The sequence below is a fragment of the Convolutriloba macropyga genome, chromosome 4 (genome assembly GCF_964194025.1).
Source record: "Convolutriloba macropyga chromosome 4, txConMacr16.3, whole genome shotgun sequence".
In the NCBI taxonomy this organism is placed as follows: Eukaryota; Metazoa; Xenacoelomorpha; order Acoela; family Convolutidae; genus Convolutriloba; species Convolutriloba macropyga.
In genome coordinates this window covers 6,972,328-6,997,254 of record NC_134471.1, presented here as the reverse complement: position 1 = coordinate 6,997,254, position 24,927 = coordinate 6,972,328, and the positions used below count along the sequence as shown (strand labels likewise).

The 24,927-nt window shown below is 38.7% G+C and overlaps 2 protein-coding genes across 2 annotated transcripts; both read right to left on the bottom strand.

The window, feature by feature from the left end:
- Positions 1 to 2,894: 2,894 nt before the first annotated feature.
- Positions 2,895 to 9,447, bottom strand: LOC142337439 (cytoskeleton-associated protein 5-like). The gene has a single exon (XM_075386665.1). The coding sequence runs from the start codon at positions 9,368 to 9,370 to the stop codon at positions 3,011 to 3,013; it is 6,360 nt and encodes a 2,119-aa protein (XP_075242780.1). The 5' UTR covers positions 9,371 to 9,447; the 3' UTR covers positions 2,895 to 3,010.
- Positions 9,448 to 17,448: 8,001 nt separating this feature from the next.
- On the bottom strand, positions 17,449 to 22,784 carry LOC142337438 (diacylglycerol kinase theta-like). Its single transcript, XM_075386663.1, has one exon. It carries the CDS (start codon positions 22,420 to 22,422, stop codon positions 19,294 to 19,296), a length of 3,129 nt encoding a protein of 1,042 aa, XP_075242778.1. The 5' UTR covers positions 22,423 to 22,784; the 3' UTR covers positions 17,449 to 19,293.
- Positions 22,785 to 24,927: the final 2,143 nt, after the last annotated feature.

Here is a 24,927-nt window from a genome sequence, read left to right as displayed (position 1 = left end):
CACACTTTCTTCGCTCGTTCCTCAAAACTTCCAGCCTAAATGTTCACCGAAATAAATAAAGCTTCTAAGCTTCTATTGACTGCCAGGCCAAGCGCTGAACCCCACAGCGAACAATGTGGTAAAACGAATCGAAACGGCAGCAATCGAAACCCACAATCATTACAATAGGAAAGCACCTATTTTCTTTCAATTACAATTAAATCCGCAGTATTATTACAATCTAAGTTAAGCAGAGAGTGAAAATGCCGAAATTGCCAAACCACCGCATTTTAAACAAATGAATACTTCATATGTCTTTTAAGCGCTCCATTTAATTGTTTGAGGGCGTTGTAATGGTAAACGATATCTGCAAGCGATATCTGTCAGCGAAGTTAGCTTAGCCAAAAAGTACGGCTGGTATAATGTTAGTAGCCCGTTTTGCTGGAAATTTGGAGGAACAATGCGTAATCAAGTAAAACTTAAATAATCCAAAAAATGTGAACAACATTAAAATTAATCATTTGCTGCATCATTGTTCATAAACTGCGCCAATTTTTCAGGCAAGATTTATAAATATTTCGATCTTTAACAAAAGCCGCTTTACCTTGTCGCAATACCTTATAACGATTAATATGAATAGTTATGTTCACAGTTTTCAATTTTAGGGGCGCCCGAAAAAGTATGTTGCTTTCAATATAAATCACTGCGTCTAGAATTATCAAATAGAATTTCACATAATTCGATTTCAAAAACGTCAAACAGTTTTTCTTGCTTTTCAAAAAAATCTGGCATAAATCTTCTTTTTTATCCTTAACTAACGGCATTGCCAAAAAGCTTTCCTGGCCAACCTTTATTTTATGTTTCTTATATGATCTGTCCATAAAATTGCATAAAATGCAAAATGTATTGGGCAAAACTGTAGGCTTTTTGGCCATTTTTACCGACAAATCAACTAACAAATATTTTAACTGTTGGTAACCTTGCAATTTTCTGAGTTAGGAATTACCGTACTCCTCAATTTTTACGATATCAAAAATTGATTAAATTTGCAGCAGCTGTTTTTGGAAAGCTATAATTAGATTTTTTTCTGCAGTCAAAATTGGAACGTGATTGTAGTCGCACCCGAGCAGTAAGGGAAGCACAAAACAAGCAGTTTGATGCGTAAAATTTTTTGTACTAGAATTTCAATGAATTTTTTACTTGAATGTAGATTGTTTAAATATATGTAGATTGTAGATTGTTTGTAGATTGTTTGTATGTAGATTGTTTGTAAAAATGTTTATTTCCAATGTTTAAGTCAATTTAGTACTTTCCCTGGGTATGATGTGTCAGGTCTTGCATATAATAACAGGGACACGATTTTTAAAATACTTTCAAGAGGTGACTGAATTTAGCCATGATTTCGCTTGGTTCCCTCAGTTCCTTCGTCTCATTGTTGACAAGTCGTATGCGCATCTTAATGATTACAACAACTAAATGTCAATAGTATGAATCTTCAATTTTTCAGTTGCGTCCAATGCTTTGTCACGTATGCTTTGTGACGTATTGAAAAGTAGTTAAGATACTTAACTACTTATCAATTTTTGAATTGATAAGTAGTTAAGTTAAATTTTTGTAAAATTATCAATTGTAAAATTATGTAAAATTATCAATTTTTGAAGTTTTTCTGCTTTTACATTTTTCTGTCTGTTATATTATGCATTGTATAGTTCACTTTTACCCTATACTATGTACCAAACGGTTCTGAAGGCATTGATACCATTATACTTGGAAACTTATTTTTTTTTGGTTTGGCTCTCAATTCGTCTTACTTCACTTTTTCTAAAAATTGCAAAATGCTTTTATATACTTAGTGCAACTTCCAGAACTTCTGCGATATCATTGTATATGCTGAACATTTTGTGCTACGACAGAATTACGCAAACCTTCTTTTGTTTCTATTATTGCAAGCTTTCTTTCCTCATTCCTCAAACTTCTTGCCCAAATGTTCACCGATCTAGGAGAGCTTCTATTAACCGCCAGGCCAAGCTCTGAACCCTACGGCACAGACAATATCATGGTAAAAATGAATTGAAACGGCGGCAATCGAAATCCACAATCATTACAATAGGAAAGCATTTGTTTACTTTCTTTAAATTACAATTAAGAAACCCACAGTATTATTACAATCTAAATTGAGCAGAATGCTTAATGCTGAAACTGGCAAATCACCGCATTTTAAACAAATTCAGACAAAATAAAACACTCAAATTACCAGGCGTTTGGTCAATCGACACATGGGTATAAAATCAATATTGAATGTTAACTAGTTAGTAATTAAAGAGACTTCATCTGCTCAATATTATGAACCTATCTAGATTGAAGTAAAACAACTAAGCACTTATCGGTGAATCAGCACATTATGATCGAAAATTAATGGATATTACTCATGTTCGAAAACGAACAACCAACTCATTAGAACAAACTTATGCACTGCATACTTTTGAAAATTGTTAGAAAAATTGGAACTTCCGCATAAATTAAACGAGACTCGAACACTGATTGTTTTCGCTGGCTTGCTTTGGAACGCTTCCGATAAATACACACCATCACAGCCCCCTTCCACCCACCCCATAAAATTAAAAAACTAATTTTGCATTATTAACAGGACTATAACTCAATTATATCCAAACAGAACAGGCTATTCAAGCAAACTATCTACCGAAGATTTGTTCTGTCTTCTATTTTTTTGGTTTTCCATCTAACAGGAGGGATAAATAAGGAGTCTTTTCCCATTACACAGCCCAATCCAGACCCAACCCCCCCCCCCCCCCCCCCTTAGTGGTCATGTGATGTATAGCCCCGTAACCTCACCCAATTACCGGAAATATACCGGGGGCACAATTATTAATTCCACAAATTTTAATTTTGTTGGGGAGGGTGGGGAGGGGGGAGGGGGGTGGTTTTTAATGGGAAAGAACCAAACTCGTTTTAGTTTCGAAGCTAATATTGATCTAATTGCTTTGACCTGTTGATAAGATTTGGAACGTGACTATGAGTTAGCGTTTGACCTGTTTTTGATCATTTCCAGTCTCTTTCTGAACTCGTCAACATCTTTCGACATGGAAGTACTCGAAGCTCCTCCTGTGGACTTCTTAGATGACGGAATTGATGCATTATTCTCTCCCTTCAGACGACGTGATTCCTCAGAAATTTGGGAGGACTCGAAGTCTGAAGATTTAGCAAGTAGCGGACCGTTGTTTGTTATTGCACTGCTTTTGTTTACCAACGGACCTCGATTCGTGCTTTGTGCCGTGTTGCCGTTAGCTGTCAATTTAGTGTCCAAAATTTCACCCAAATTGGACAACTTGCTGGCATCTGTGGAACCTTGACGTGAGATAATCTCCATTTCCCAACGACGTGCTGTTTCATTCATTTTCTGGGATAACTCTCGGTAATGTTCAATTGACTTGGGTTCTCCCTCTTCACAGAAAGGCTTGTCTTTTGGCCACCGTCTAATGCGTTCACGTGAATTTTCATATTGAGGATTATCGATCACATTTTTAACCCATCTCGCGATGTGTGGCTCCAAAACTGTTATGAACTTGCTTGAATCAACACCTGGGTTCGCCAGTTTGAACCTCAGAAACTTAAAACAGGCGTCTTTAGGGTTCCCAGTTTTATATTTCAAAGCTAAATCTTCGACTGTTTCGGTGTGCGTTTTAGACATTCCAAATCTGTCTCGACCTGGGATGTTATTTGAGGACTTCTGAGGTATCTTGGATGACTTGACGTTGTTCAAAATTTTAGCGACGTAATTTTCGACCTCGGATTCCTCGACGTTAGGAATCTGTCGGACGAGCTCTCGCATTGCAGCTCCCTTCGATTCTGTGATCCAGAAAAGGAGGGTTTTAACTGTTCTAACTGGCTGATCCCACTGTTGGGATGCCCAGAATGAGCTGGGGAACTCTTTTAGAAAACGATGACACTCGATGACAATTAGGAGCTGATCGTAGTTAACGTATTCATGATCCAAGGTTCGCATTGCCCGCCAACAACCCTTTAAAGCACAGTGCACCATTTTCTCTGCTTTGACCACTCCATTGAATTGGTCAGGCAAATATTGTCGCACTATAACCAAACAAGCACAGATGACATCAGTTAGCCTTCCGTGATCGATAATATCACAGCTTAGTAAATTGAAAGATTTTCGATACGATTCAGCGTCCGCAAGCTGTGCGATGTTTTCGTCAACTGAAGTTGAAAATAATTCAGTCAGCAATGAACACAGCTCGTTTGATGGAACCATGTGAGCCAATCTCGAGACTTGGAACAGACGTAAGAGGACATCAATCATTAACAAAATCAGTTTGCGGCATTTGTCTAATTTTTCTGGTTGGTGCATTGTCAATATCAAGTGATGCGTAATACACATTTTTAGCTGCAGAGTAGTAGACGCGACCAATTTTTGAACATCTTGTTCTTGAAAGAGAACATTTCGCTCTTGATCTCTTAGCAAACTTGCGATTTGACTCAAGCTTTCACTGCTTTTTGCCAAATCTGAGTCCGTAACTGAGCTTAAAATGACACCCAAAGTTTCCGAGACCTCGTTCGACCCGGTTAACATGGATAGTTTGGCATGATCTGATTTTCGCGACTTGACAGTATAATTAGGAATCGGCTCTTTAAGCAGTGCTTCGACTTCCGGGTTCGAATAGAGTTTTGGCATAGGTGGCAGGGCTTTCCTGTTTCTCTCAATTTCGTCAAAATCCATTTTGAAATATTTAAAGTTGATTAACTTGTTATTCGGATTGAGAGGCTGAGCTTGATGTGATTCGTTAGCAGGTGCCGTTTGAGGTCTGTTCAATTCATTATCCTCGTCCTGAAGCAATTCCTGAACAGTGTTAGCTCTGACAGATTGGGAAACGCCGGCGTTACCTTGCCTGGCGCTTAAGAATCCAGCTTTAGCGCCCCCTGCAAGGGGTTTGATCCCTTTGACTTGATTCATCCCTACCAATTTATCCTGGACGGGTTCAACGGTGACATTATGGTTGGCGTTGCCTTTCAAACTGCGCTTGATTCTTTCGTCAAGCATGCTTTGCTGTTTCTCCGGCAAAGTTCCAACCCATTTTTTAGTTTGATCTTCGCCAACTAAACTAACAGCTAACGTTAAGAAACCAAGAGCAGAGTTGCGAACTGTGTTGTCTTTATCGCCGATAATGGCCGCGATTTCTTTAACCGCTTTAGCTTGAGTAGGATGACATATCATGAGGCCAAGTTCTTCCACCAAATAGGTCATAGCTTCCAGACATTCACTTCGGCCTCTGGCATTTTTCTGTTTGGTTCCGTCCATCAGAAAGGCAAATATCTTGATTGCAGGGTAAAGGCAATGTGAGAATTTGATGAGAGCTTGGACCTTCTTTCGGATTTCCTCTTTGGGATCTCCGATTCTTTGCATGATCATATAGGGGAAGAAGGACTGCGCTTCTAAATCAGTCAACATGAGAGACTGGTTGGAACATTGAGTAAAAACTGCGAGAGTTAGATCGAGAACCTTCAGAATCACTGTTGTGTTCGTATCGAATAATCGCAAGCTCACCCATTTCAAAATCACGTCTACGTTTGAACAAAGAACGTCTTCATTTTCTGGCTGACAAAAATCAGTCAAAATCTGCATCGCTTGAAGGTGGTATTTGAAATCAGCATGAAATAACAATCCATGCATTGATTTACTACATACAGGAGCCATTTGCTCATTTAATTGGGTAATGTGTTCTTTGGCCGGAGCAGTGAAATTCCATCTGAGAACTTTGTGACCATTTTCATCTTTTAAGCGCTGCTCTTTTGACTCTTTTCCTTTTCCCTTGATTAAAGGAGGGCTTAAATCCTCCTCCTCGGCTTGTTTGGACTTGCCTACCGCCGTACTCTGTCTCGATCTGGCAGATGTTGCTTTGGTTCCTTTTGGTCCAGGGCCTTTTCCGGCCGGTTTCTTGGAGGATTCTGGTGCAGCAGGCTCCGGTTCAGTATCGCTAACAGCTGGCGATGATGGTTCCGGTGCTTTTGAAGTTGCTGAAGACTTGCCAGCAGGTCGAGATTTTGCCGATTTGGGAGATTCGTTGGCTGGCGCTTCCTCAACGGGAGGCGGGGGCGCTGCTGCCGCCACGGGAGCTGGAGGCTTGAATTTACTCTTCACATCCGGGATGTTTGGTCGCATTCCTTCTAGAATCTTTCCAATTGCTTGCTGACTAGTAGGCGAAAGTTTAGATGTTTGACGGAACACTTTATCATAGCCAAGATGAGCTAAAAACATCAAGCAAGCTCCTTGTGCAGCTTTTCTCACATCTCCGTTTCTATCCTCAAGGGATGTAAAAACGGGTGTCAAACATGGTACTAGATCTGCCGGTGGCAGTGGCTTACACAAGTTCATTTGCTTCTCAAGCCAAGACAAAAGCCCCATTCTCAAATTAACATTGTTGCTCTTCAAGGCCGTGAGAGCAATTTCGTCCTCAAATATCAGTGCAAGAGGGGCATTCTCAGCCCACGTATCTAGACACTTACTACACGCTTGTCTAACTGAAGGTTTCGAATCGCTTAAACTGTTGAACAGAGCGGCGGCAAACGTTTTGAAGTGTTGCTTGCAACCTTTAGGTCCCAAAGCGGTCGCTAATTCCTCACAAATACTCGCAGTGCTAGAAACTAGCAGTTTGTTCGAATCTGCCAATCGCTTACATAACGCAGCTGGAAGCTCTCCCAGATTGGGAGTGATAAAAGCCGCTTCTTTAATTAATGCTTGCACATTTTGTAGTCCCTCCTCGCGTATTTTCCACTTACTGTCCGCCAATTTTTCCAGCAGCTCTTCTGAAACTTTGGCACTGATGTCACTTCTCGGCATGAGATCTTCCGGCTCCTCTTCTTCGGCCGGTTGACCCGACCCATCGGCATCGCCTCCGGGCCCAGCTGCACTTTTCACACCTCGGGTTGGCGGGTCTGGCTTGATATCTTTTACTTTCTCAAATTCTGCATCAATCATTTGAAGTGTCGCAGCCTTTTCGCTTTCAAACAACGCCCTGATTTGTGGACCCATATAAATATGCATCACACCCGCCAATGTCACCGCACTTTGTCGAATTTGTGGGTTACTTGCAAGAAGGCACGTTTTGATTTTTTCCACCATTCCTTTCGGGGTCAGACCTTTGAAGCCGAACAGCTTGATGTTCTCAGACACCCAGTTGAAACCTTCGCTCTGGTTTTTCGGGTTCTTTTGTGCCATGGAAAGCGTCAGGACATCTTCCGCGACTATAGGAAAACCAACCTTCTCCGCAATTTCAGTTAGCGCGTTTTTAGCCGAACTTCCCGATTTGATGTCACCAATTTTATCAACGATAGGCTGCGCACAAATTTGAAAGGAAGTTTTGGAAAATTTACCTAATCTTGCAACTTCAGCTAGCAAATTGAATTTGAGAATCATGACGTTGAAATTTGTCTCTTTAAAGTTGTTTTTACATCCAATGATTCTGACAAAAGCTTGACAAGGAAGCTTTTCCGGTTCCATTAGCGCAAGTTTCTTTTTCACTTCTTCCATAGCTTCCTGTCGCTCTTTCCAATTCATGCTATCCATTTTCTTCCTGATGTCTTCGTTAAAATGCTCTTCACGAATCACTTCCACGGCTCCATCGTCTAATTCCCGTTCGATTACTTCCTTCGGGGATTCCTTCGCAGCCGGTTTCTTCTTGCCACCACCGGCATCGCCTCCTTTTGCACCCCCTTTCCCAGGTCCACCCCTGGCGCTACCCGGAGCGCCCGGTTTTCCCGCACCTGCAGCAGCCGGAGGTGCTGCAGCTTTTGGAGCAGGTTCAGGTTTGGCTTCAGCGGGCTTCGCACCAGAATCACCTTCTGCTGGTTTAGCGACCAACTTCTCGTGTGTCTCTTTAATTTTGTCCAGTTTAAGTTTGTCCACATCGCTAATGAAAGGCATAATGTTTTTCTCACCCACTAATTTCCAAATTGAGGCAATTAATTCGTAGCAAGCATCTCGAATTTCTGGCTGCGATTCATCCATACGCTTTTTCAAAACAGGCATTAATTGTTTGATCAACGCTTTCGGAACCTCGGACGGTTTCGCAGAGCTCAGAATGTAGCGCTTGAAGACCAGCAGGGTTTCCGTTTTAACATTTGGACTTTTGCTTTCACAATGTTCCAAAAAATCCTCAACAAAAGTTTCAAGTTTGTTACTTTTGATGACAGCATCTCCTGCAGCCCGCAAAGATTCCACAACAGTTTGCTTTTTCTCTCGGAACCTTTCTAGGATAGCACCAAAAACGAAACTAGAGTAAGTAGAAAACTTCTTACGCAGCCCATTAGCAAGGGCTGAAACGCATTCTGCGGCTACAATCACAACCATTACGTTTGTGTCTTTGGCTATAATCTTTTTCATAGCTCGCACGATATCTCCGTAATCGCCCGGTTGCAACTTTGGAGCAGCAGCTAATTCCTTAAATTTCGTCAGGGCATCTTTTCTTATTGACCATTTTTTCTCCTCGAGTTGTGTTAGAAAGTCGGCAGGTACTTGTGACAAAATTTCAACAGGTTCCATGAACTCATAAGGGTCGACCACTTCAGCCGGAGCAGCCGGACCAGATCCGTCAGCTGACGCTGAAGCCCCACTTTGTTTTGCAGCTTGAGCTTCAATTTTTGCCCGATAATCTGCAGCTGATCTGAGGAAGCGCGTAGGTAGGGGAGGTGCCCCTGTGCCTAGTTTGCCCCATTCTTCTTCCAGTTCTCGCAACGCAACAGGTGGGATTCCACTCAAAGCTTGCTTGACTGCTAAGTTGACCCATTTGTACATTTCGATAGACAAAAGTTTTGCCTCTTCACGAACTGTTTTGTCCTTGTGCAAAAATAAGGCTGGCATAATTTTCAACAAAGGTTTGATTCCAACAACTTTGTTACCGTACGCTGTCAACGCTTCACGTACTGTAGCAACGGCTGCGACCACGTTTTTTGGAGTTTTATGCGAAAACGATTTGCATAGTTCCTCAATGACGATTTCCTGTTTATCAATTTCAATATACATCAGTAATATTTCTACTGATTTCTCCTTGGCTTTGGGTCTAGCACCCAGACCTTTGGTTACGACCCCTGAAACAACTTCTGATGCCGTTTTCCCAGCACATGCAGCATTTTCCACAAAAATGGCAATTACTTCCAGGCCTTTTTCCTGCGCAAAGGCGTTGGCATCAACTGCTAAGTTCTTCATGTAGTGTTGGTACTTAGAGAATTCCGGAGATTTTTCGTCAGCTTGTTCAAACATCTTTTTTAGTTGTTCATACCCGTCCATTCTCGCTTTCCACATCTTGTGCTGGATCTTCTCCTCCGTGGGCAACTTTCTCCATGCATCTTCATCATCCCCCATAACTCCCTTTTTTCAAATCGACTGATTTCAATTTTGTTCTATAAGGATATACTATACAATACAATAACTGAAACAGAAAACTCCACTTTTAGTCTCATCAAGTTTATCTCTGTTGACTCTCTATATAGACCTAGTTACCAATACTCCATATCACAAGTTCCAAACATTTCCAACCAAAATTCTAGCTTACTCGAAACATTCTTGTGATCAGCGATGTAGTAGAATGCCGAGGAATCCATTTATTTAGGACCCTGTCCTCCTATCCACTAAACTAATTAGATAGAATTGAGATAACCCAGAGTCGTTGTGATGATCCCGCACCAATTTGCAAAACATCCGATTCAATCTATCTGTAGGCAAAAGGAATACAAAGGAGTAAAAATTAAAATAACAAGGAGGCTCTCACGTCTGTGCAAATGCACAACTAATTCCACTTTCCGCTGAAAGAATACTAAAAATGTTCACAATTCTTAAGAACAATCATGCGGTGATGAAGCAATAAGCAAAACAAACGCGTAAACGCGATTTGCTCTTTTTAAAATCAGATTTTACTATCATTTTCATTCATCAAATTTTAAATTTTATTATTGCTGCTATGCTGTTAACTTTAAAGACTAATCTTCTACCATTAAAACTACTTCCAAAGCAGTCAACTCACAATTGATTACTTTATTATAATACACTATAGTACCAAAAAGATACGGACAGATGAGAATTTTTTAAAAAAAGTCCAAAACATTAAAAACATACCCGGCAGATTGCCGGAAAATAGCCGCCGTTGATTCCAATAAGCAAGATTGGGATTGAAAGAATAGAAGATATTGAAAAAAAAAGATTTTTGTACAAAAACATTTTTTAAGTCCGATTTATTTTGATGGCATTTCGGAGTTGAACATAACGTATTTCTGTTTCTTAGAGAGAGGCTACAAGGGCTACTATCAATACCAATAAGCATTAGAGATGGTAACTAAGACTTATAGGAACGACGTTCAAATAGCGGGCATCTAAAATTGGGCTTTATGGGTTTATCCCGTTTCTACTTCTGACTTCAATTTTTTATACTGACTCTGTTCATTTTGAATTGCTTTGCTGAGCAACTGATGTTCAAAATCACTTTTAGCAGAATGAGAGAAGAGAGAAACTAGCCTAGAGAAGTCAAAAAGATATCACGCAAAATGTTGAAAAAGCGGCAAAATGAGGTAAAGCGAAACATTTTTTTATTCGACGAAGTAAAAAAAAAATAGGAGCGCTATAATAGCCGGCTGAGAAGATGAGGGCGGCTATTAAAAAAACATTTTGCAAAAGAATTAGAGCTCTAGATACGGTTCATTTCGGGTTTAGCTCCAGGGGTCGTAGACAAATTATTGTTCCAACATTTTTTCAAAATGGAGGAATATATATGCGAGGTTTGTTTAAACATCGTAGAGAAAAAAGAAAAACATTTTGTAGCCCTCGGGATATAAAAATTATCGAAATTTGAAAAAGTGGTCCAATTTAAAATTTCGAAGGAAAAATCGAACAGGAAAGAAAAATCCTTCTGGGGGGGGGGGGGGGTGGGAATTAGTTAGTTTAACGGTAGTTTTGATTGTTTACAATTTCAAGCCTAAAATAAAACTATTTGACCAAAAATACCGATAAAAAACAATTACTTCCTTTCCTCAAAACTTTTAGAATTTCCCCCGTCCCTCCGTTTTCTGCTGATTAAAAACTAATGTAACAACGATTGTTTCTCCTATTCAAACAGATTGTTTGGAAAACAGAAGATTTCAGGCAATTTAGAGCTCTCAAAATAGCCAGAAAAATCAACTTTGAAAATGTAAAACAAAAAGCAGAAAAATGTAATGTTTTTTCCAAATTCGAGAGCTTTTTTGCAAACAACTCTTCTAATTTCATCAAAACTAACTATTTTTGTTTTTTTTTCAAAACCCTGGAACCGTAAAAAACTGGTTTCATGGAATGAACAAATTTCTCTCGAACGACAGGTGGAGCCATTTATTTCAGAGGGGTTTGTCGCCTCGATAATTTTCTATGGGTGCACAAAAATGACGAACAAGGAATGATTCGAACCTCCACCCTGCAGCTTAATAGACTGACGATTTCATCACTCGTCTATCAGGGCCTTGCGATAGACCATCTTACAATCCCTTTTGTTTTACCAACAGGCTATAATTTTGCATTATAAAAACACGCACACACGTTTACAATAATTGCTTCAAAATTCGTTCGAGAGCAATTAATCAGAGGCCCCCTATCAAGAAATAAAGTATAAAAAAGAGTGAATGATTGAATGGGTAACCTCACCTCATTGTTCTTGAACGAGTTCTTACATTACAAAACTTCCTCTTTGCCCTTTAGATGAGTATTTATCAAACGAACCGATTTCCAAGTTTCTCGGTCACAAAAACAAAAACGAACGAAAGGACAAAATTTGTAAATAAAAATTTACCGCCAGTACATCTTTTATATCGCTCCACGGTCCTTAAAGAAGCTAACCAAAGTCAACACAAATTTTCAGACCAGATAAGATATCTACAAGATCTACAACATTAATATAGGTTATTATATAGTTACAAACCTGTGCGGTGTCAAACAAAAAAGAAAATCTGCACAAAAAATTTCAGTCAAATAAATAAATTTTATTACTGAAAATTGGTTCAATACACTGAAGTTCAGGCAAGTACTTTAATCTAGCAAAATACAATGACGCTGTCATACATGTAAGGCAAGAAAATTCTTAACTAATGCATCACAGCATTTATAATTCTCAATAAAATAAATTCATCGTTGCTAAACTGTTCAGCAAAATGAATTCTTGTTAAAAACAAGTACAGAGTGAGGTTCTCTTTGCTGGACATGATGTTTTCTTACTGTCATAAACTTCATCAATCTCCAAATATCATTTGTGGGTATTTTTTATAAACTTTTTTTGGAAAACATAAAACCTTTGAAAAAAATTTAGACAAAAATGAGAAAGAGAAGGTCCATAACGTAATAAAACGGGTAAATTTTGTTGCATTGCTTGAAGATTTCTAAATATGAGAATAATGAAATCGGTGTTTCAGGATCTCAATCTCAATCCATAATTTGAATAAATAGCTCAACTAAGTTCTAAGGCAAACGACTTCATTCCATCTGTTAGATTGATAATTTAAAATTTGTGGTAAATTTTCAACTAACTTTAAATTATCTTTGTAAGATTCGCGTCATCAGTAAATGTAGAAAACTATATCTCCTCTTGTCCAAATCTAATCAGAAAAAGTCAGACAGTCTTTATGGGCAGTATTGACTTTTGATTAGGTTTGGCTTTATCAAATTAAAGACTTCAAAGACTATTTTTCTTTGGTTCCTGAAAAAAAACAGCATCCCAATACAATCCTACCTCTAACAATGGGAATTTATATGGATAAACCAGCGAATTGGACAAACAAGGAAAAAACTAAGAGAAGAATGACAAAAACTAACAATAACGAAATTTTGACAGAAAAAGTTCATTCCTCAAACAAAACCTCAAAACAACAATTGAGCCAACGTTCAAAAAATATTGAAATTTAATAATATCAACAAACCGATGCAAAAAATTAATTGGAGGCCTTGTTTTGAACATCTAACGGAGTGATGGAAAACTATTGAACATACTGATGGAAATACGGAAAACGAAACAAGTTGCAACTAAAAAAAATCAAAAACTTAAAAAAATTAGAAGTACTTAGATTAATAGAAAACGTTCAAATTCGCAAATGACATACAATTTCATCAGTATTTTATTTGGACTCGATAATTCCACAGCTGAACAATCTTTTTCATCAAAAAAACAGAGCTCAACTGAATAGAAACTGAACAAAAAGGAAGCAAGGAGTCACGGGGTACTGTGTGTAGCAGTAATCTTCAACTAAAAATTCGCAACGAGATCAGTTTCTACGCCCATAGACGCGCGCATATTTAACAGACACAGATATAATCACAAAAAATACAAATTTCAAACGCACAAATTAGCTTGCTGAAAAAGCTGTTACTTTAAAGCCGGTAAACTGAAAATCTAGATGTCTATTTTTGAAGATCACAGCAAAAAATTTCCAGTAACAAAATAAATCGACAAAAAAAAAATCACGCAGACAATACACAGGTCAATGTTAGTCCAAAACTGTTAATCCGTTATTAGCTTCCGAGTACATTAGAGCTATTATAGAACCAACAACAACATTTGAATCGCAACATTTTAAATGCTTCTAATTTTGTATATTTAAGCTTTAGCTACAATCTTATGCTAAAACTTTTAGCGTTTTATTTCCAGCTCTAAAAAGCAACCTTGTAGACTAAGGATCAAAACATTGCCCAAATGGTAGCAAGAAAAAACATTTTTGTTTTTTAAACAGCAAACCAACAGACTGCGACATTCTTTGAGTTTGATTTGGTGAATTTTATTATAAGAACGGAATATTTTGCACAGATTCTAACTGCAAATGGCAAAGAACAAAATCAGGGAAAAGTTATTTTGAGGGGAATGTGAACGGATGTTTCCAAATCAAGCTCCAATAATTAAGAAGACGGCTCGTACGAGTCCGTGAGTATCACAGAATGTTCCAACATAACTCTCAAGTTTGCAACTTTTGTTTAGTATTCGAAAGCAACTTAAATGCATTGGAGATAAGTAATTGTATTGTTTTAACCAAAAACTGTGCCTTTTTTCGGCAGACAAAAACGAAAACTCTTCAACATATCCTGTAAATATAAGTGTAGGGCAATTTGAAAGACACACAGAGAGAAAAACTACAAAAACACAAACCACATTCCAGAAACAAACACCAACACAAAAAATACAAAACCAAAAAAAATCTTTTTGTTTTTGGCTATAGCTCAATACTCAAGCTTCGTCACTGTTCATTTAGGTCATCATTTTATTTTTTTTCTAAAAAAGCTAGGTGCGGAATTTTTGAGGCAGTTGTGTCGGTAATTGATTTGACACTAAACTTTCAAATGTAACTTTGTGAAGTTTTTGCAACGGTTTTGTCAATTTTGATACTTCATGAGCATAACAGTAAAATTATTCTAAAATCTCACAGATGTGTCACCAGTTAGATTTAAAAACTCGCATTTTTGATTTTTGACTTATTTAAAGCCGCAATCTGTAGCAATAAGTAATTTTTCTAATTCTATGATTTCTGACAGCTTTTGCACTCTACCTCTGTTTATGTCTTATTTTAAAGGATCTAACGAGCATGTGTTCAAAGGAACACACTTTCTTTTTTCTCGCTCACATGCAAAACACATTACACACATACAGTCATAAATAAAACCAAGGCACCCGCGCACACACAAACACATTCACCCACCCACCCCATACACACCCACACACACACACCCACATCCACCCACCCACCCACACACACACCCACACATACACATACACACATACAAACACACACGCACAAACACACCCACAACCACTCCCACACACACACCCACATCCACATCCATACATACACCCACCCACACACACACACACGCAAACACACACCCACACATACAAACACACACACACACACACACACACACACACCCACACACACACACAAATGCACACACACATGCGAGCACACACACACACAAACACAAATCTCGAAACCAAAAAAACACATTTTTAAAACTTCCTTTTTGGCATTTCATCTTTTCTCAGCGCTCTTCACCATTCAATTAAATCTTGATTGACCCTCAATTAACTTCTTGAGTCCATTTTATCAGTAATCGTAAACTAGACATGACTTGAAAAGAAAGTTTTTCGAAAAAAAATTGTTATTGAGCAGAAAGGTACAATTAAATTTTAAGAATCTTGCAGACGTGTTATCAGCGAAATTTTAAAACATCCAATTTTGGCTTGACATTTAAAGCCGCAATTTGTAGCAAAAACTAATTTTTCTAAATTTTCAAGATTGCGGATCTGCTTCTATTGTGAGCCTAACATTTAAAAGAACTATCCCTATCACACCAACTCCATTTCTCTCTCTCTCTCTCTCTCTCTCTCTTACAATCAGATACCAGACACAAAAAACACAACCCACACACAATTACACACCCACACAAGCGCGCGCACACTACACAAACAAACCCCCACACCAAAAACAATTTTCTTTTTGGCATCTGAACTTTTCTGAGGACTCCTCGCCGTTCAATTAAATCGCGATCGTTTTTCTGGACTTGTTGAGTTCATTGTATTAGTAAAAAACAGAGAGACGGATACATTTTTTAAAACAATACTTTGAAAAATAATTGATTTTTTTTGGAAACGTTCAGCCAAAATAGCTTCAACTGCAAATTTAGGCTCAAAACGGTAAAGCATTACTGCTGAGAGATCTCCATGATTTTAGGTAACAAAATATACTACAATTTTTTTCATGTGTTTCTATAAAAATTTTAACGCGATCTGTCCCCAAAGCGATGTTTTCTTTCCTTTTCAATTTTTCCTTCGAAGAAATTTTAAAGAGTTCCCTTTTTTCAAATTTCTGATAATTTATATAAATCAAAATTAGATCCTGGGAACTGCAAATGGTGTTTTTATTCTCTTGACGATGCGTAAGCAATTCCCCATATTCCCCCTAATTTGAAAAAAAATGTTGGAACAAAAAAGGTTTGAATGTAGTTTTTAAGATATTTTTTATATATTGCTAGCTTTTACTGTGAAACTACAAAATCTAATTGCTAGCCAAAGTAGCCTCTGAGTGCCAAAAATTGATGCGTCTTTTTTCTCTACGATGCGTAAACAAAAAGTTAAAAAATGACTGAAGAAAAAAAGCCGCCTTCGCAAATATTTCACCATTCTGAAAAAAAATGATAGAACAATTGTTCTAAGATCAAAACAAAACGTTAACTGTCGATTCCTTCTGAGGTTGAAAAATCTTAGCCTGTAAACCAACGAGCTTGATCAGCAATAACTGTTCATAGCAAGAGCAAACCAGCAAAAAGAGAAATTCGGCAAAAAATGAACACTAGAAATAAAAGGTAAATGAATTGCTTTTTTTAAAATAATGCTTCTTCTTTGCTATTTTAATATACATGTTCTATGTTCAATACATCATTCTACATGTTTCAAGAAAAAAATGTTTAACAAGACGATCCTGTCCTGGATTGTCGTTTCTAGTCTGAATTTATTTAAATCAACCGTCTCAAAGATTTGGTTACTCTGAAAGTTCTGTTTTGCTAAACTATCTAAATCAGATGTCAAAAATCAGGGAAAAATTATGTTAGGCTAAACAGTGGAAAAAATTTTGAAACATATCACTCTCTGACACCAAATTATCAAAAAAAATGATAAGTTGTTCAACTTTCATTTTCTAACAATTAAAATTATTTTCTGCTCTAAAGGCGCAATAACCCCTTACTTACCCTTAACTTACAATATGACTGAAACAGTTAATCATTCATTTTTTTTACTAGTACTGCTCAATCTTTGAATGAAATACTTTTAACACGCTTAAGTAAAAATAACGTCCCAAACGTTCCAAGCAAACATGGAATTGAATCACGATACGCATTTACATAAAAGTGTTTGAAACGCTGGATTGGATTGAAAAAAACTGACGCACGTGTCTCGGGTGCCGTTTCTCAGGAGTCTCGGAGTCCATCTTCCCATTTTCCTTCAATTTCACTTTTTACAGTTGAAAAACCCAATCAATGAGAACGCAATAAAAATCGAACCATATTAGTACTAAACCAAAAGAAAATATCCCAAAATTACAACCTGTGCAAAAAAAATTTGGATAAAACGGCAACTATACAAACTGCCAATTTTCTTTTGATCACTTGAAGTTTAGTTGATGCGGATCAGAAGAGCGCATGTTTCATTCTTGTTACAAACATGACCTGCTTCTGCTCTATATACATCGGGTGCTAAGGGAACAACACATGGTTGGGATGTTATGGAAATTTTTGCTTCCTATGTCATATCGACTTGAGAGGCAGAAGTTAGAATGTGACTATTTCCTGCACAGGTATCTTTTACTCTATTTTTATCCATATTGACAGCAGGCAAGTCACTTGACTTGAAGTCGAATTGATGAAGAACGGAGACGGAAAGAGACAGAAGCTCAAGAGAGGAAATTGAATTGATGTAATAGTATTATTTTTAATCAATACTGCACTACAACAAACAAATTTGAGAATTAAGATTTGATTTGAGAGCAACTACCAAAGAAAATAATACAAAGTTCACTTTCGTCCTTAGACTTCAATTGCAGAACCTTTTGCAATGTGAGGGGCGAGGGGGTGGGGGGGGGGATAACAAACATTACAGAATACTAACTGCTGTGGTGTAAGGAGGGGTGTAAAATTGGGTGGGGGAAATTTCGATGTCATATAATTTGCACTAAGATAATAAATATTACAGGGAAAATCATATTCTCAAAATCATATTTTTATAGAATTTGCTTCTGATATAACTTGTCATAACCAACTTTTTAAATTAAATAATCAAATAAATAAATTTCATAAACAAACTGCTGCGCACACGGCTGATGCAACCCAATCAAGGTCAGGTCAGAAAATTGAATTTGCAGTTTTAATAAAAATTGTTTCATTTGCTTCGAGGTAACTGTGAATAAAATTAGACCAGGTGGCTGATTAGAGGTAAGTTAATAGTTGAACAATTATAATAAACAGATACAAAACTAAATGGACGTCCTGCGTTCTTCTACATATATATAATAATTAAGTATACAAGATACGACAACGGCATAATAGAATGTGACTAAGAAAGGTCAGAGTTAGTGAAGTCCAATTATTATTATTATTACGACGACAGGGTTAGAAAAACACAATACAAATTTTATTACCTCAAAAACTAACTTTTATTACACCGCAACGCCAGTAAAAACGCCAAATTTATAAAAAAAATATTCTGTATTAGCATATTTGGCTTTTACTCAACCTAACATAAATTTAGCCGTCAGTAAAAAGCTGATAACTTTTAGAATTTACATTTTCCAAACAAAGCTTTCACTTTTTCTGCGAATTAAAGTTGTCAAAATAACCAAATTTTGTAAACTAATGCTTGTAAACACTACTGGCGCCTGGGTTGATGCGAAAAATTGTTTTTTTTTTACCTGCAAATAATTCAAAGGTTAGATTAGTCACTAGCTGATCTGAGAACAAATTGCACCGCTATCTGTACACGCCATGACAACTGAAAGTTTACTTTTACCCTGCGGTAATACTTAAGCAACGCACGGTGTGAGTGGGGGGAGGGGTTATATTTATACTATTACAGGGTGCGCAACCCCAAACCACTAACTACTGCTACCAGTGAAACAAATTCAATTTTGGATCATTTTCAATTAATCGGATAAATTTTCAAGCATAAACTTGCAAGTAAAATATCGCTTATTTTCCAACCAGAGACTTCTAATCCTATACACCTTTCTAGCTGTCATGACTAGTGTATCGCGAGGGTTCTAAGAGACGCGTGGGGTGTTTGTGGGAGGGGTTTGTGAAGATGTAACCAATATTAAGTTTTGTTCTATTACTGCACAGACAAAATAAGAAACAAGTAGCCGCCACACGCATATGGTGGCAACCAACGATCATATATTATTATACAAAGTTGTCCAAAAGATACTAAATTTCTCAATTCAAGAAATCAATATTACACAAAACGAAACGATTATAAATTTCGGAGCTGCAAAGAAATTTAATCCAAGCTATATAACAACTGCTTCGAATTTGCATTTTGAGTTGTGTCAATGGTAAAAATTATTTTTTATGTCAAATCTCAAGTTAGACTATCAGAAATTGTTCATGTATTAAAAACTCTGTGAAAATTACGAAGCAAAAATTAAAGGTAACAACACAAAATTGTTTAACAAACAAAGAGGTGACGACTGTTTTATCCAAAATTATTTAATACTAACAACAGCCGAAAAGAAGCTACATAATAATTAGTATCTTTGTGTAGTGAGGTTGAGCTGGGCATTCGCTATTCCATGGATTGCTGTCGGGGCCACGTACTTATCCGAATCGTCATCATCCGAGACATCGTCGTCAGCACCCAAACTTCCCGTGCTCGCAGGTTCCGGCGCCATGAAATCCGGATTGGGCAGATTTCCCGGCTGCCTTCCACGTTTCATGCTGGACTTGTGCTTCTTCAGCAGCGTCGCATGCAGGGCAGATCTCGTAACTGTGATGCATCCCGGTGGCTGTATCCAGGGTTCTCCGTCCATTTGGACAGGTAGCTGAGTTTGAGTATAGATCTGAATATCGTGGCCCTGTGCCAGACGGTAGGCGGTTCGGATCCCGCTCAGAATCTGACCCATGTGAAAGATGCCAGTGACACCAACTACCTCCACTAAACCATCACACTGAGATGGTTTCTTGAATTTGTCCTCCCGGTCAGCGCCCCAGAGATCAGCGCCAGCACTCCAACTGCCAATGTTTAATATGATGATTCCTTCAATCGGGGGCAGGGGTATGTTGGATCCATCGACCACTAACTTGACATTGTTATGAAGGTCTTTGAACAAATTTGGTTTGTAAAGTTTCTTCAGCCCTATTCTGAAGTACACAGCTTTGTTATGCAGCCTATTGTTGAATTTGGACGGATTTTCTTCGCGTTTCATGTGGAACCCAAGAGAGATGTCTGCATCAATTCCTATTCCGAAATAATTGTTCATAATTTGGACATTTGATTCGACATCATTGATCACATCGATACCTTCCATTCTGAGAGCCTTGCGATCAGTCAGGATCTGCTTCTCTCGCTCGTCTCCCTGCATGATGACCGTCCAGCGGTCAAGATCAATGGGATCTGCGCGATCAACAGCCTTCAAGATCTGCAGAGGTTCATCAGTACCGGTGTACCCGCCACCCCACTGAAGAACCCTCGCTAAATCGTTTCCAGTGCCCAGGGGAAGGATAGCGATCGGAGGAGAACTACATTTGGACTCTTGCCCAACATCGTCCAGACAACTGAGAACCCAACCCATGGAACCATCGCCTCCACATACCAGAATACGATAGTTGGGAACAGTACCAAAGAGAACAAGACCAGGAATCGGCCCGCAGTTATCCAGATCAAATACTTGGAAAGGGTTCAATAGACGTCTGAAATGTGTGAGGAGGTTGACACCTTGGCACCCTCCAGATTTGGCATTGACAAAGACTAGTAGTGGAGACGCAGTGGGACTTAGAGCTTCCACGTCAACTTTTGGCAGCACTAGGACAACAATGGGCTTCCCGTCGTCAAAGGAAGTCGCTCGCAGCTTTTGCACGGCTTCTTTAGCCACTTGAGGGTTGGGGAACTCGACAACGAGACAGCCGTACTGAGGGTAGACAGGGTTGAAGGCCCTGCTGGATAGGTTGATTTTAGTGATATCGGTGACATAAGTTTCATACTTCCTCGATGCCAACTTGGGAGGCAGATTGCCGACAAACACACGGACAGGCTTAGATATGAGGGAAACTTCGCGCAGATAGAACCGAATGTAGTGAAGGTTTCGCACGTTCCTAAGGATGCTGTTTTCCACTAGGGGCCAGACCAGCTGGTCCCTAACCAACATATGCTCTTCCAGCCCGCTGGAAGTCATAATGAGCACGAAACTGTTGATGTCTTCATCCGTAATTCCAAACTTTTGCAGCGCCATTTCGATGATGTCTGAAGCAGCCAATGAGTGATTGATTTTAACGTACTTGAGCCTGGGCGAGTGTCGCGGCGACTGCAGGAACACCTTGATCGGTTCTCCCCGAGACGAGATCTTGTATCGGATTATAAACGTCGGCTGGGATCCCTCCCGTGTCCCCGTCTCAATCATTTCTATCACCTGCTGGTCCTCAAGGGCAGGCGGATCTGGTTTCTCATTCTCCATTTTGTTCCCATCGAGAAAGTAATATTTTTTGGCATCATCACAAATATGGAGCGCCTTCAAGCATGCATATATGGCAGTTTCGCGGATAGTCATGGACACTATTCGGACTGTTTGCGCCTCGAACGACTGGTTCCCGTCATATAGGAAGAAGCGATGCTTCACAACGACACTGGACCGCACATCAGAGTAAGGGTCTTCCGTATCAGCCACCGATTCGTCCAACTCGTCGTCAAAATGCGCAGCCTCTCGACTCTCCTTCCTCTTACTCCTTAATTTGGACTTGTCTTTGCGCTTGACAGGAGTGGTTCCCGATGTCACGTTTTGAGATTGGGCCAATTTGTCGGCCATGGCGGAACTGAGACCCGCAATACTTGGGGCGCACGCTGAGGCAGACAGTGCACTGCTCTCGGTTTTGCTTGTTTCAGAATAAGTGATGCCGTCGTCAGAGAAACAGACGTCTTGGTCCGTCTTGCTTTCGCCCATTTGCAGCCGATCTGAGGGCGCCTTTCGCCTATTGAGACAACTGAGAATCTCCTCCATAGAGAGATTGGTGATTGGCAACTGTAACGCTTCCCTTGGAAAGTAGATATTCCTCAGAACTCCCAAATCACATTCCTGGTCAATTGATCGAATGCAGGCAGAGTGGACGGAAATATGACACCAGTCACATCGCATTCCCGTGAACATGTCCGGCTGTCCTGACGACTTTCGACACGCAGCGCACTTTGCACTTCCTGACAGATTTCCCTCTCGCCAGTGGTGCTTCAGGACGTGTTCACCTGTCGAGAAACTTAGAGCAGTCACTCGACAGTCTCGAATAGCAAAGTCACGACAATCCGCATGGCAGTAGACCTCACAAACTTCGCATTTCAAATCGCAGCTATGCTCCACACGCCTTCTGCACACACAGCAATACTTTTTCTTGAACGCACCGATGTCTATGAATGCATGGGCTTGAGGTTGAACCAGGAACAGCTCTTTGATGCTCGAGCAATACTGTGACAGCGTTCGTAAGCATCGTTCGTGAGCCACGAAGTTGCAAATTTCACAAACAAATCCTTGGCCAGTTAAACCCCACAACAGTTCTGTACAGTAGTGGCACCAGGTGGGACGGTGGAACGTCTTCTTCACAAACGCATGACCAGTTGTAGCGCAGTGTTCGTGCGGTGAAAGCGACTCGTCATCCGTGAAGTCTGTTATCATCATATCCGAGGGCTTCCTTCGATTATCCTACTGCCCTTAAACACTACAAAAGACTCCCCCAGTCGTTGTTGCTCTTCCGCTCAGAATAATCAACTGGATTGGCGTGTCGTAACTGGGGGTTGGTAGTGAGCGACAAGAGTTTTACGTATTCAACGAAAGCCAAATGCATATGAGAGGGTTACCAAAGGTTGTCCAGTCCGGGTTATGTCAAGTTGTATTTACAATGGACTGATGAAACGCCAGCAAGTTTCACACAATCTCGTTTAACTCATCTGAAAACGGACGTTAATATATTCGCTCCAATAACAAACACGCTTTCAAATTCACATTACATACACACACACACACACCTTCAAATCAAAGTGACTAAGTGTATAAAAATAGAAGCACTTTCTAGCTTCAGAGCCATGGACTAGACTAAAACACACACGAATGTATGCACATCCTTAAACGCTTCGGCTCCTATATAAAAGGTGAACAAACAATTATCCACTTAAGTAAATATCATTCTCCCCAAGAATGCTAATTAATCATCAAACTAAAAGCCCAACCAAAGGATGGAGAGAAGAATGGAGAGCTGGAGGAATCTAAAAATAACTGCACCAAATACAAACAGTGAACGCTAGGTCACTATAAACACAACTGTCTATGATAAACGGCAAGCACAGATTTAAGATTGAGTCCACCGCACTCGCATAAAACTACTTTCTATTCATCTATACACAGTGATTGCTCGATACCGAAAGCCATCAAACAAATTAAGTTAGCTCACTATTTCTGCTTTTCCGATTGTTACTCTACCAATTAAGAATTGTTACATCCATCGTGAAAAGGCCGGTACTGTAGCGGGATTTTAAGCAATATATTAGCAGTAAACGGAAAATAAATCCGGGAAAAAAACTTTCCCTCATAATATTGCATTTCGATTAAATTAATATTTTAAATTAAAGTGATTAAAGGCAAAAATACTCGCACAAATTAGCCGTCAGAAAAAAAAACATTCAATCACTTTGGCTTTTAATTTTTAAGAATGCTTTCAATTTAAATTTCGATTAGTTTAAAATGGAATGGAATTAAAGTACGTCAAAATTGCTGTGCTAAGCTCAATTAACAATCATTAAAGTGACTATAATGGTTCACAGGGCGCCTGAATTTTTAACTCAATTAATATTAACTCTAAGTTTTAAAACTCAAACTATTTAAAACTCGAAAACAAAATGCATCAAAATAAATAACTAAGCTGGTAATACTTAAATGCCTTTCTAAAACAAAGGCCATCATATGATTGGTTGACTACAACGTTACGCAGAAACAACAATGTGGGCCACTTAAAACTTAAAAGCATACGTAATACCAGTCAACTGCCATTGAGTTCAATTTAGAGATAACAGATTTTCCATAGCCTAGTATTTCCAAAATTGATTAAACATAGCCCTCAGTTTTCGGGAAAATAACATGAAACAGCCCGCTGAGATCAAAGACAAAAAAAAATTCATCGCAAAAAATTTGAATTCTATCCTTATTTTGAAAGTATACTTCGAACATTGTTGTATTTCAAGTAATAGAGCATCATAATGCTCTGACTTGATTGACCTCTGTTAAAAGCCAAATGTAGTTGTATTCCCAACTCAAATGCAAGTTTGTGCCGAATCAATTTTTGAGTGAGGCAAGTCACTTAAGATCAAAAACATTATTAAAATTATTACACGGTGGACTTAAAATAATATCAAGAGGAAACAAAAGTCTGCTCTACAACTTCCTAGCGGCGTGATCGAAAGGTCAAAAAATGGCGTCGACTGTGGTACAATTCACTTAGTGACTACCCATTAATTTAAAACCAAGTGAGGAAAAGCAACAAAGTAGAAAACCTCTGAAAACCACCCAAGTTTCCAGAATTGGTAAATAGAGAACTATTTAAAATATTAAGAGTTTGAAAAAATTTTAAGGTATTGACAAATAATTTTGAAGAAAAAAGCCATAAGAAAAACATTAAGGCTAGTTAAAGTTTCAACTTTGTTTCAAAAAATCTACAGCTGTGGGGTTCGAAACCGTGACTTTGCGGGTGGCAATCTGAGAACGCAATTACTAAACCATGCCGGCTTTACTAGCACCTCGCTAGCAATCGCCTTTATATTAGCAACAGACTTACAGTTTGAATGAAAGCAATGAAGATGAGAAATCAAGCCTAAAAAAGTCACTCCAGAGCTAGAGAAAGTTTAAGAACAAAAGCATGTAACCATATAGGTATAAAAAATTATTTTTCACATCTACGCTCAAATCTCTAAATCATTGATGAGAAAACATTCATAAACATCTTGTATACACGTTAGAAAACAAAGAAGCCAAGTTCGTATTTCTTACAAATTTTACATTTTCCTCTTCAATAGGAGACATCAATATTCTACACAGCTTTCTTTTAGTTTATTGTGGAGAAGTTATCCACAATGAGGTCTAGAGACATATTCAAGCGCCATGATGATACAAATTTCGAAGACAAAATTTCGAATA